This window comes from Pempheris klunzingeri, chromosome 1 (assembly GCF_042242105.1).
Source record: "Pempheris klunzingeri isolate RE-2024b chromosome 1, fPemKlu1.hap1, whole genome shotgun sequence".
Taxonomy (NCBI): domain Eukaryota; kingdom Metazoa; phylum Chordata; class Actinopteri; order Acropomatiformes; family Pempheridae; genus Pempheris; species Pempheris klunzingeri.
This window is the reverse complement of record NC_092012.1, coordinates 32,004,330-32,017,653: the sequence shown is the minus strand read 5'-3', so window position 1 is coordinate 32,017,653 and position 13,324 is coordinate 32,004,330. Positions and strand designations below refer to the sequence as shown.

The window sequence follows — 13,324 nt, the reverse complement described above, 5'->3', positions numbered from 1 at the left end:
TTGGTCTGTTATCATCAGAAAAGCAGGTGGCGTGGTGGTCAACATGTGGAACAGATGCCTAATGACTGAACCAAAGCGTTGAAGCTCACATGCACACAGACGCGAAGCGGCGGCTCTTTGTGATAACCGACCCCATCAGTCTGATATATAGATATGTCATTGTCCTATGGATTGTACATTCCACACCTACATCACATTCAGCGCCACCTCTGCTGTCCCTCATCTACATGCCACTTCAGCCACCCGAGGCCTGGAGGTCATTCGGTTCACTGCATTTCTCCTTCATAACATCCGTTTTGAGGAGGCGAACGTGAAACTGTAGGAGAGGTAACATGTAAGTGATGTAACAGCACCTCTGCTAATGCCAAATCCTCACAAAAGTCACAGGCGGAGCTAAAATGATTAGTCGATTAATCAGTTAATCAGTCTGCAGAGAATTAATCAGCTGCAATCGTTTGATTTGCTTTTCAAGCAGAAATGCCAAATAAAATAATAGTTCCAGCTCCTTAAATGTGAGGATCTGCTGCTTTTCTCTGTTTTATATCAGTGTAAACTGAATATCTTTGGGTTTTGGTCTGTTGATGGAACAAAGCATAACAGGAACAAGGACAAAATCAGTCAGGAGTTGTCCGATGAATGAAAATAATTGTTAGTGTTAGTTTTGTCCCAGGTTACCGTGTGTGTGTGTGTGTGTGTGTGTGTGTGTGTGTGTGTGTGTGTGTGTGTGTGTGTGTGTGAGATCTATGAGACATGATGACCTTAAATGATGGTTGTCGTGGTTGTCACGAATGATTTCGCTCCAATTATTGCCAGTGTGTTTAACCCACAGGGCTTTCTTGCCTTATTAAAAGGCAAATGCACGCATCACAAGGGAGAAATGGTGGGGTGGGGGTGATTATATTTGGCTGTGGCAAAAATGAATCGTTGTTCATTAATCGTTTCTCAATTGCAAATATTGAGTAATACATTTATGAGACTGTCATTTTTTCTTATTTTGATCTGAGCATCAGCATCTGCTGACTGAGACAAAAGGGCTGAGCAACTACATGAGACGCATCATATAAAAACAGTTCTGTTATGGCACTTTCCTAACTTTTTTGCACTATTTTGTTGATGCCATCAATGAAACGTTATTAAATTTGTGTGGGAGTTTTATTACAGACATACAGTCCTGTCTCTGTTAAATACAGCAGAGATTAGACTCCTTTGACACTGAGCTCCTCTTTACTCCACCAAAAATGACATTTGCCACATCTGTATCTGTTGAACAGGTTGTTCCTGAGGTTGCCACAAAGGGACAGGGACCTGTAGCGTCCACAGCTTCGGCCCCGAGACGACGGCACCATGGCCGACGGTGAAGAATCCAAGAGGATGAACGGCAGTGCTGGCCACTCCTCCCATCTTCTGGAGCCCCCCAAAGAGAGCATGCAGCTCAAGAAGGAGATCTCGCTGCTCAACGGCGTCAGCCTGATTGTAGGAAACATGATCGGCTCTGGCATCTTCGTCTCCCCCAAAGGTGTGCTCATCTACAGCGCCTCTTACGGGCTGTCGCTGGTCATCTGGGTCATCGGAGGCGTGTTCTCCGTGGTGGGGGCCCTCTGCTACGCTGAGCTGGGCACCACCATCACCAAATCAGGGGCATCGTATGCATACATCCTGGAGTCGTTTGGTGGCTTCATTGCATTCATCCGTCTGTGGACATCTCTGTTGATTATTGAGCCCACCAGCCAGGCGGTCATTGCCATTACATTTGCAAACTACCTGGTGCAGCCGCTCTTTCCAACATGTGAACCACCATATGCTGCAGCCAGGCTCATCGCCGCAGCCTGCATATGTAAGTACCCCTGATCCGTGTCCCACTGCTGTTTGCTCATGTCTAGGAGCAGGCACATTACCAAGAACATCTTTCTCTTTCCACAGGCTTACTGACATTCATCAACTCCGCCTACGTGAAGTGGGGCACCCGCGTGCAGGACGTTTTCACCTACGCCAAGGTGGCAGCCCTCATCGTCATCATCATCACTGGCGTCGTCAAGCTGTGCCAGGGTGAGCGGCGTCACGGCAGCACTCGCCTCGTCACGCTGGTCCTCTACGCCGCAGCTGTTACAAGTGCTATAGACACCAGATCTTAGCTTGGCTCACACCGGCATGGATAGCCCTCAGGGAAGCACTGCAACACCAGCAAACATGCATTCCGCTCCACAACTTAGTCCCACCCTTTCTCACCCAAAAAAATCTGAGCAGCCTTCGACAGTGCAAGTGACAAGAATGATCAATAGTATTATGATGATTTTGCACATAGATTCATAAAAATTTCACCAATTGCTCCTTTAATTGTTTTGTCTCTGTCTTAGGTTACACGAACAACTTTGAATCGTCCTTTCAGGGGTCGTCCACAGATCCTGGCGACATTGCGCTGGCGCTCTACTCCGCCCTCTTCTCCTACTCTGGCTGGGACACCCTCAACTTTGTTACCGAGGAGATCAAAAACCCCGAGAGGTCACTTTTCCCTTCGTTTGCTTTTTCTGGTTTGCTTTTCACCACAAAGTGTGAGCGGAGGAGCGCCAGAGTGCGTGAATCGGCCTGCTAACGTGGCCTTCTGTTCCAGGAACCTGCCCCTGGCCATCGCCGTCTCTATGCCCATCGTCACCATCATCTACATCCTCACCAATGTGGCCTACTACGCTGTTTTGGATGTGAGTGCCATATTGGCCAGTGATGCCGTGGCAGTGGTGAGTAAACTAGCTGGAAAGCACTTTTGACACAAAGATGAAGAACAAGATGCACGTGTACGAGCTGAAAGCTGGTTTTCTTTTCTCGTCTCGTTTAGACATTTGCAGATCACACTCTTGGTGTGATGAGCTGGACCATCCCCATTGCTGTGGCTCTATCCTGCTACGGAGGCCTCAACGCCTCCATTATAGCTGCATCCAGGTGACACACACACACACACACACACACAGTTAGGGATATTCGGCTTTCAGGTGAAATTTCAGGATGAACCTAAAATGCATTCTAACCTTTCCAGGTGAACTTAATGTGACCTTCTCTAAACCTTTGAATGCACATGTCCAACTGTTCAGTGTCTCAGTACTTTCTGCACAAGTTGCTGTTCTCTAACAAGAAGCTTAACAGCAACATTCACAACAGGTTTGATCTATGAATCCACCAATACATTTCCTGCTTCAGTTAGAATTGGTATTTAAACAGTCCTCCTCATCAAGCTGTTCACATTCTGACATCATGAGACCAAGACGACACCTAACAGTTGATCAGCAGCACCTCAACACTGGAGGCTTCAAACAGGAAGTCCTCAGACGGAGGTGTTCACTGAGCTTAGAGGGTCACAGAGTGTCATCAGGAGGTTGTAACAGTGATACAGAGACTGGAAGAGTCACAGAAAGGAGAGGAGTGGACGTCCTTTGGCCACATCCCAATTTATTGAGACACTGAAAATGTTTTATTGTGGTATACCCACCACTGTTGGTAGATTTTCTTTCAATAAATTGTTTAAGATGAATAAAATCACCATTGCATGCTTCTACTTAAATGCCCTACTTTCGTGATATAACATCACTGTAGCATTAACTTTTTACATTTTCCATATATTTGACCTGAAAGTCGAATATCCCTCACTTTTTGTGAGTAGTGTATGTAAAAATTGGGCCCAGATTTAAAAACAAAGTTATTCTTTAACTCCTGATTCCTGTGTCCAGGCTGTTCTTCGTGGGCTCCCGTGAGGGTCACCTTCCAGACGCCCTGTCGATGATCCACATTGAGAGATTCACTCCAGTCCCTGCTCTCATCTTCAATGTAGGGAAAAGGCTCAGTTAGGTGTAAATCATAACGGAGGAAGTCCAGTAACATTTACTGACGTCTTAAGCATTTTCTTTTTCTCGCTACTGTCATCCTCCTCGTCTTCCTCCGCCCTCTGTCCAGTGTGTCATGTCACTGATCTACCTGACGGTGGAGGATGTCTTCCAGCTCATCAATTACTACAGCTTTAGCTACTGGTTCTTCATGGGTCTGTCCATCGCTGGGCAGCTCTACCTCCGCTGGAAAGAGCCCGACAGACCAAGACCTCTGAAGGTGAGACCAGTTAAGACACACCTGTGTGATCCCCAGCATCCATCCATCAGAAATAATCTCCCTCCCCACTTCTCTCCTCAGCTGAGTTTGCTGTACCCGGTGGTGTTCTGTCTGTGTGCTGTGTTCCTGGTGGCGGTTCCCCTCTACAGCGATACCATCAACTCTCTGATTGGCATCGCCATCGCCCTGTCAGGGGTTCCCGTCTACTTCCTGGGCGTCTACCTACCCGTGTCCAAACGGCCGCCGATCATCACCAAACTGCTGCGTGAGTTAACCACACATCAGGCACACCTCCTGTCATTTCAGTAGCATCGCTCCCGGCTAACGTGTTGTCGTGTCCTCCTGCAGGTTCTCTGACTCACCTGACCCAACGCTCCTGCTACTGTGTACTGACAGAGATGGACAAAAGTGAATAGCATCCTATACACTTCAGAACTTTAGTCTCTGCGTCCGCACAGGTGACAGTCACCAGGGGACCAGGGGCAAGGGGTTCCTCTATGAAAACAGAGAGGATTTGTGACTGGTTTATTGTACTGTACACCAAGTTGAAGCGCTTACACTTCACTGGCTTGTTTACACTGGAAATGCTGCACAAACTGCAGATTTATACTGAAATTCAAAGTCATTCAACCATAAGGAGAGACAGTACTGTTATACTGCATATTGTGAATAATTTCAGTTTCAGTTCTTCATGACACTATTTAATGACCTCTATCATAAAGGATCTGCCTTGTTGTTTCCACAGGTAAATGTATACTGTATATGCCTAAACTGTGCCTGTGACATTCTACAGGTGCTCGTCAGGGACCTGATAATGATGCAATTATATGGCTATAACATTTTAAATGAAAGATGTGTGCAGTATGTGTGAATGAGCTTAATCTTACCTGAGAATTAAAGTATGGTATGGAATGGAAAAAGGGAAGATGTGAAGAAGTGTTTTGTCTGCTGCTACGTGAAGAGTTTGAGTCCTAACTCTTCACAGGAGTTTGATCATCCTAACGGCATTGCCTTTGTGTTCTTGTGGTGCCATTATTCTCTTTTTTTTGCATTTTAACTCTTGTGGCAAAATGCTGAAACTTTTTGTAATTGAGTGTTAAATGACTTGTGTGAATGTTTTAAGTGTTTTGGCTGAAGGTGGGTTGACTGTGTTGTTGGAGGCTGCAGCCTTCCCATTCTTTGCTTTAAACTGTAGCAATAAATCAATTTACTTTGAGTTTAGTTTCTGTGTAAATCCATGAGTCAGACTGTCTGATGTAGGATATCCAAATGGAACATGTCATTTAGGTAAATGTGCACGGGACTGCAGATCATTTCCACTTTAACTGGGAACATCGTGTCTAATCATGAGGAACCTGCTGAATATTCAGGGAACCGAAACTCTGCTGTGCAATAATACAACCACAATTGTTAGATCATAAATCATTAGTTTGTTACATGACGCATGAAATCAGAAACTAGTTTTCAGCAGTGAAGGCAGTTCTGTACAAGCATTAAATCAGCCAACGCAAAGCTCTGTTCCAATCCAGTGCTCACATTTCAGCCTTTCCTCTGGCGTGTCACGGACCTTAAACTTTTTTTTGCGGATGTTTATGATGCAGGACAAACAGAGATATTTGAGGTTTATTTTGAAAGCCTTCTTTTTATACACATCTACATATTTACAGAATGTTTAATTCAACAAGCATCCAAGAGAAACAATCTGAACTTCAAAAAAGGGGAATTTCCGAACCAAACTTACACACACACACACACCCACAACATAAACAATGCACCACGCCTTCACATTATGCAAAAAATCTTAACACACACAGTTATACCTACACACACTACCATGCACAAAATGCAAACACCCTAAATTGCAACCACGCGCGGCCCAAGACGTCTCACTAACAGAAGTGTTAACAGCACAAAGCATACCAGGCATGTATCACTAATATGCAACATTTCTAACACACATCCACTTTGAACAAACACCCACGCGCACACACACACACACACACAAGTTCACTCCACCAATTAAAAAAAAAAAAAAAGACACTCTGGATACTATTGGAAATAACACCTACTCCTTCACCGTCTGTGTAGGAGGGAGGGATGATTTCACCCTAAAAAGATCTCTGATAAATGTGTGTGTTCAATTCTGTTTTCAGAACCATTTGTGGTCAACAAGCTTTGTGACTCAGACATTGGCACATATAACTGAACTCTTTGAACATGTAGGGTTGTGTTTCCTGACTATTCCACTTGAAACCTTGGAAAATGTGTGCTACACATAAATTGCTACACTTGGGATGGGATTTACCTTTAAGTACATTTTTTCCAAGCGCGTTTCTGCAATGTGCCCGTTTTTTCCTCCGCTCTCTCCTACACAAAAGGTCTATGGGTATGGTGTCATTTGAGAAAAGGGCATTGGGAAGATCCACTGACAGGTATAGGTTTAGGAACAGATCAATTAGAATCATATTTGTCTCCATCATCATCATCATCTTCCTCCTCGTTATCACGACAGCCCATCTCATGCAGCACTTCCTTCTGGTAATGCTGCCAGCTCCTCCGGCTGTACGAGTGCTCCTCCTCCCAGTAACCTGCAGACAGACGCGATCGCATTCAGTACTGGCTCTGCGGGTGAACATGTGTTCCCCCCTCAGATGAAGAAGAGGAGTTATTTGGCTTTTACTGAACACGCAGTGTGCACATCAGATCGTTTTAATCTCACTCTAATCATCAGAAATCTTCAGCATACCGACCCTAACCTGAGTACAAAAAGATGGTTATGCACCACCTCAAAACAGAGCAGCCAGAAAGTGAAAGCATTCATTGATATGGTCAAAGAGGTACTGCAGCCTGGGTGTAAAGCACATATACTAAAATGAAATAAGTAAAACTGAATTGTCAAGTTGCAGTTTAAATCCATGTCTGTCCAGACTAGGGACAGGAAGATTTTATCGATATCAATGGCATCATCACTTCTGCTCATCGGTACGATTCTTTATCGGTTCCTTGACTGACCCCTGATCAGTTTTCTTTGTGGAAAACAGTTACGCCTACACAAAACTAATTACACTGCTCCTTTTCTTAAATGACCAGTGTTTGATAATTCCTGTGGCCACAGTGTGCTGGCGTGGAGGAAAAAAGTCCATGTACAAACATAACCCATCTTGAGTAACAAGCGCCTTAATAAATAAATACGTACCACCATAGCGCTCCTCTCTGTCACTGTCTGAATCACTGCCTTCATCAGGATAGTCATTCCTCCAGTTGCCTTCCTCATTTTCGTCATCCTCATCTTCATACACCTCCTCTTCATGAACCACAAGGTCAGGCACCTGGGATAAACAGCAACGCATTTATCCGAAAACCTCATTCTGGCTGATTCATTAGTTTTAGTGTTCTCAGAAATTGAGAATAACACAAATATACCAAAGGAAGCCTTATTGTATTAGCCATAAGTCCCGCCCCTCAAACACAGACTGGCCAGTTATAGCATCAGCCAGCTCTGACCAGGGGCCAACAACTAAACTGCTGTTCTCAATCAACTTGAGCCTTTGCTTCAGATTTTATTCACTGTCAGGCTTGTTTTGTGGCCTTCTAGCTAATCCCATTTAAAAGGTTCAACTGGGGCACAGGTGATAGTGATAACCGTTACCTGGAGAGGCTGAAAGGAGATCTACGTTTCTTGTTTTCAAGCCGACATTAGCAGTATAATGTTGCAGCTCATCAATCGTTAACTAGCACTTCTAAGCTTTGCTAGCTGCTGAAGGTGTACTGAATGTATGCACAATCTGCTTTTGCTTTTAATGATTCCAACGATGAATAAAGAGCGACCCTGCTTTACAGTCCTGGAACCCTTTGCTTATTTTCAAGCTGCTTTGGTAGAAGGCCTACATGGAAATGAATGATGTGTCAAATTTGAAGCTCCCTGTTCGTCACCCATACTGAACATTTATCAGTTCCAGTACTGTTGTTTGATTGAATAGTGGACTTAAATTTCTGTTATTCTACTGCCAAGTCAGTTATTCATCCAAACAGCAGCCCTAGAGTGGGAAAACTGTCACTTTGAGCTGGATGACGAGCGGGGAGCTGTGGATGCAGGCAACACGGAGGAAAGTTAATGTTCATTTGCATATACTGCCCACACTGTAGTGACATAAGGCGGTTAAAAATCGGCAAAGTATCCCTTTAATTTCATTGCGTTCTGTTTTGATGGCCAGGTGATGTGGTGGTTGAATCTGTAACTTTGGGCTTTAGCTTCTATCTTCATCTTTTTAAACCCGATTGTGCTGCCGAGTCAGTCTGACATCCTGAATATATCCTTCGAACAACCCTTCTGCTTCTCTATGAAATCACGTTTACATTTTTTCCTAGCTGATTTATCAAAATACAAATTTCACAGGCAGCTAACACAACGGATGCGAGCACAGACCCCTCATTCCCGACCCCACCCACCCGCTATGTCTATTCTCTATTTCACCCATGTCTTCATTCACTCACTCCGATTTCAGCATTCATTCATCTGTCCGTCCATCCATCCACACACACCAGTTCTCCCTCGTCAGCGTAGGCCCTGACAGATAGGATGTCCTGGATCCAACCCGGTGTGACCGTTTCCTGGTAGTAAAGATCGTAGACGTAGTCAGAGTCCTGCTCCCAGCGCTCTTCCCCCTGTCTCTCGCCAGATATGCTCAGACGCTCCCGCAGCATCTTGGTGTTGTTACACAGGATTACTTCTGGGTCTGAGGACAGCGTCTTTACAAAGAGAGTGAGAGGGGAAATCAATTACCATCAAGTCTACAGATATTGGCAGTGTTGACTTGTGCCTGGTCTTCTAACCTCCAACAGATGCACACTGTAAACACCAACAACACAGAGCAAAACAACTAAAACTGCATTCAAACAACAACAACATGCAATAGGAATAACACCAGCAGCCTAAATATGAGAAATGTCAGAAATTTGCAGTGTTTGACGGCATGAAGAAAGCTGCTGCTGCTGCACCAACTTCAGTGATGGGACACTCACTCACTCAGTGGTAGGACTGGGCATTGTCCCACACTTACTGCTACCAATGCAGATTAATTTTACTGCTCAACTTCTTCACCCTACTTTTTCCAAAAAACATTTTCACTATTAAAAAAAAAAAAGAAAAACGTATTAAGCATTCAAACCTCAGTAAGGATGGGAATAATATTAATACAACTATTCTTATGGTTCCTTTTGATTGGGATAAGATAAGAGAGACTTTAATTACAGAAATAAAGCGTCAGTGTAAGAAAAGGTAGAAACTCTGAACAAAGTAAAAATTAACCTCACAAGTTCTGCATGCCTGTGTCAACATATGGGCGATGGACGAAGATGGGAGCGGGGACTGGAATTTTTTTTAATCAAATGTTAGATTAAGTTCTTGTATCATTTCCCATACTCTGCGTTATTAGTGCCTCAAGTAAAGTGGAAACATTTCATTGTCCAATATGTTCCTATACTTGCACATTTACTTGTAATGTTAATAACGTTGCACATTATGTAAATGTATTTATATTAGTAATAGTAGTTTATATTTTATCTTCTTCTCCTGCATGCCACTTTACTCTTTTACTCTCACTTTAAACCCTTAAGGCATTCAGTGTGGATGGCAAAGTAAGATTTTCATTGTACAGGGAAACCTGTTTCTGTCCTGTACACATGCCAATAAACACTTTGAATCTTGAATCTTTGAATCTTGAATACTTTACATCGTTTTGCTCTACTGACTGCTCTACTTTTGTTCATTTCTGAACAGGGATGCACTGACAGTATTCCCAGGCACGTTCAGAAACTATGCACAACTAATAATTAGAACATTCTGGATTATGCTTATCAATTTCAATGAGCAATATTGTAATTAATGCCACCAAAGACAAAAATCCTAACACCGCTCATCTCTAACCAGTAAAAATGATTGCAAACTCACCTTGTCAGAAGACTTGTCCTGGCCCTCTACACCCTCATGTACGAGATCAACCACCTGGATTTCACCCAGACCCCAACACTTGTCCTCTGCTTTCCCAGTCTCCTCTACGTCCTCTGAAACATCTGTCTGGGGGTTTTGCTGCTCCGCTGGGCATGACAGCCCCGTACGGTGGCTCGAGAGTATTCTGTAGCGTTCCTCCCTCCGGGTGCTCCACTTTGTGCTCCGTAGGTCCCCAATTATCCGTTGTGAACTGGCAGCTGAGGGGCGCAGAGCATGGGCCATGCGAGGCCGAGCCAAAGCCTGTCGAACCTGCGTCTGAACAGGTGCATCCTGGGGAAGAAATGACAGGGGTGAGGATCATAGGGCTCATACTTAGGTATGAGAGGACATCTGGCTTTTACTTCATGATACACAAGTTGAGGGAAATCAAGCATGCAGACAGTCCTACAAAACATCCCACCACCCACACTTTACTTCCAAATCCAGTCCTCAATGCATCACTGATAAACACTTGCTTTAACAAAATGTCAGTGAGCAAAAAACACACAAGTTAAGAGCATATGGTTATTTGAATAAAGCCAGGAAGAAATCAGACTTGTAATTACATCATCACCTTAAGAATAAAAAAAAAGATCTTGTAAAAACAGTGAAGCCAAATGGGATGTTTACCAGATAAGCTAATTAGCTTAGTGTGATGAATGAGACTTGGTGCTGTCTGACATTGAGTACGAGTAATATACATTACAATATTTGACCTGGATGAAGTCAAATCGTTTTCTAGGCCTGCTAACACGTCATGAATACGTTCAATATCAACAAATTGAGCTAACAATAGCACAGAGGCTACAACAAATTTGGGGCTAATGCACGGCTAACGTCGGCTAACAGCGTTAGCTTGGGTGCGATGCTAACAACAACTTACACACTCGGCGCGTTGTTCTCCGACCAAAACCAGAATTTAACCAGTTTAAATTCAGCTAGCTGTCACCAAACCAGCTTAACTACATAGTAACGTTTGTAGCGACATACTAACTAGCGTTTATTTGTCGTTTCCGCCGTCAGCTGCGCTTGACGCTTGCTAGCTAACACCGTTAGCAGTAGCTGTAGCAGCGGGGCCTCTCACCTGTGTCGCTACGGTCGCCACGAGTTTGAAGACAGAGTTTTCCACCTCCGCTTCGTTGGGCTCCGGTACCGCTTCGCCCGAGCTCTGGGACGTCTCTGGGCGGATACGTTTGCAAGCCAGCAACAAGGCGTCTGCGGGGTCGGTGCCCCTTTTTCTCTTGACTCGCAGAATGGTGGTGTTTGGATCCATGTCGTCCCTCTGTCTGAGTTTGTCTGGGCTGTCTGGCAGACGGAGAGGCGGAGAAGTGGTGAGCGCTCACTCCGCCTTTATTTCCGGGTACCACACAAATACGCCACAGCACGGCGGACACCGGGGGGCGGGGGGGAGGAAGTGTTGAGAAACACTTGTGTTTTCTTGGATTATCAAAACATACCCTCTCTTCAGCAACATGCACATCAACCCATCATAATCTCACATTCAACGTGCACCAATGCAACCAAAACACTTCATACACTCCAACTGGTGCACCAACACTGACAGGAAAAAACTATTTTATTCATCTATTCACCTGCATGTATTTATCCTAAACCAATATTCAATTAGCCTACAGCACATAAAGTCACTTATTTATTGCACAGATTGAGCCGCCCTACAGTATGAGTCACAGCGATGAATCAGAAGTGCTGTGATATGCTTCAATAGGGTTTGATTTGCAGAGTATTCATTATATATACATACATAAATATACTGTACTGATATAGAAATACTACAGCGTTCCTCAACCCTGTCTTCTACATTTGATCATTTTGTCCATTATGTGCTCTCTTGCAGTCCACCTGCAGATATGTCCAGATATCCAACATTCTTTGGATCCAAGATCAATCATCTGATCCTGTGGATGGTGGTTATAAACTCTCCACCCTCCGTGAGGAAAAGAAGTCCTCAGTGGTCAACGGAGTAAAGCGGAGGGAAAAGTGACAGCATTCTGGGAGGGTCACCATTGTACCATGTTGTCACAAAACAGCACAAGTCTTTCATAGAGACTTGTTGCTTGATACTAAATTGTCATTTAGAAATGAAAATAAGAACTTAGTGTCCACTTTGGAGTTTATGGATGTTCATTATTTTCTTCATTTCTTTTTGGTTACGTTAGATTTTCAAAGTAAATGCAACAATTTTGATAGCAGTATATAAATAAAACTGTGTAAAATGATGTGCAAAAACAGAATTCTGGAGTTTTGAGTGAGAAAACAGCTTGTGAAGTTTGAGAGATGTGGTCAATAAATGCATTTTGTGTAAAAGAACCAAAGAGGAAGAATTAAATCAGCGTAGCTTTCCAAATAATTAATGTTAATTTATGTGTAGTACCACGTCCAATATTATGCTTTTAGCAGTAGACACGAAATTCTGCTTTTAGGCCTATGCACTGGGCTTGATTTAATCCAGACGGGGGATTTCATGACAACGTTGGTTAAATAATCAATTCCAAAAAGCTTCCAGGTGTATCAAAGGTCTATACACACCCCTGTCTCACAACACATCAAATTAAAATCAAATAATAACAATAAAAACTTCTGTTTTCATTTGCATCTTTTGAATCATCTGCTGCAAGCCGGTCACTACGGCTCATCCTTCTTCTCTTCTTATGTGGTCTGAGTTATCTGACACACCTGCTCCAGTCCGCGCTCTGTATTTACCAGGAGGGCTGCAGTGCCTTTAGGACGGGTCATCATGAAGACAAAAGAATGAAAACAATAGGTCGTTGGCCCTCAGGGACTAGTCACATGACCGGTTCAGGCCAGTATGAGGAGGTGGAGCCACACTGAAAATATCTAAACTGTCATCAGAGGCTCTTCAGAGCGACAGCAGGTCTGCAGTCAGCAGTCTGGAAAACCCGGCTCCTATTGGGAAAATCTGACGTTTGGTTCTCCCTGCATCTACTGCATATCAGTCCTATAGGTGAGTACACATTTTACTCTGAATAACTACCCATGGGCTGTATTAAAGAAGTGGACGTGGTCACCATGGCTGCCTTTTGAAGCCTGGCCCTGACCCTCCCATACTGATCCCACTGTGTCACTCACATAGCAGGCTACTTTACATGCAGTATGCAGACAATAGGGACATACTTCTTTGTCATGAAATTGTGCCTTGAACTTTGACCCCTTTGCACATACATCCATGGCAGCCTGGAGTGCAAAATTTGACTATTTTTGAAAAAA

General features: G+C 43.9%; 2 protein-coding genes across 2 annotated transcripts; one reads left to right on the top strand and one right to left on the bottom strand.

Moving 5' to 3' along the window:
* The first annotated feature begins 1,344 nt into the window (after positions 1-1,344).
* Positions 1,345-5,305, top strand: slc7a6 (solute carrier family 7 member 6). The gene is made up of 9 exons (XM_070843406.1): positions 1,345-1,834; positions 1,921-2,046; positions 2,355-2,499; positions 2,609-2,732; positions 2,831-2,934; positions 3,717-3,813; positions 3,940-4,089; positions 4,171-4,354; positions 4,438-5,305. Exons 1-9 carry the CDS (start codon positions 1,345-1,347, stop codon positions 4,503-4,505), a joined length of 1,488 nt encoding a protein of 495 aa, XP_070699507.1. The 3' UTR covers positions 4,506-5,305.
* A 406-nt stretch (positions 5,306-5,711) lies between these two features.
* Positions 5,712-11,389, bottom strand: slc7a6os (solute carrier family 7 member 6 opposite strand). Its single transcript, XM_070828247.1, has 5 exons — positions 11,163-11,389; positions 10,040-10,369; positions 8,632-8,838; positions 7,286-7,418; positions 5,712-6,677 (listed from the first exon to the last, which is right to left on the bottom strand). Exons 1-5 carry the CDS (start codon positions 11,349-11,351, stop codon positions 6,541-6,543), a joined length of 996 nt encoding a protein of 331 aa, XP_070684348.1. The 5' UTR covers positions 11,352-11,389; the 3' UTR covers positions 5,712-6,540.
* Positions 11,390-13,324: the final 1,935 nt, after the last annotated feature.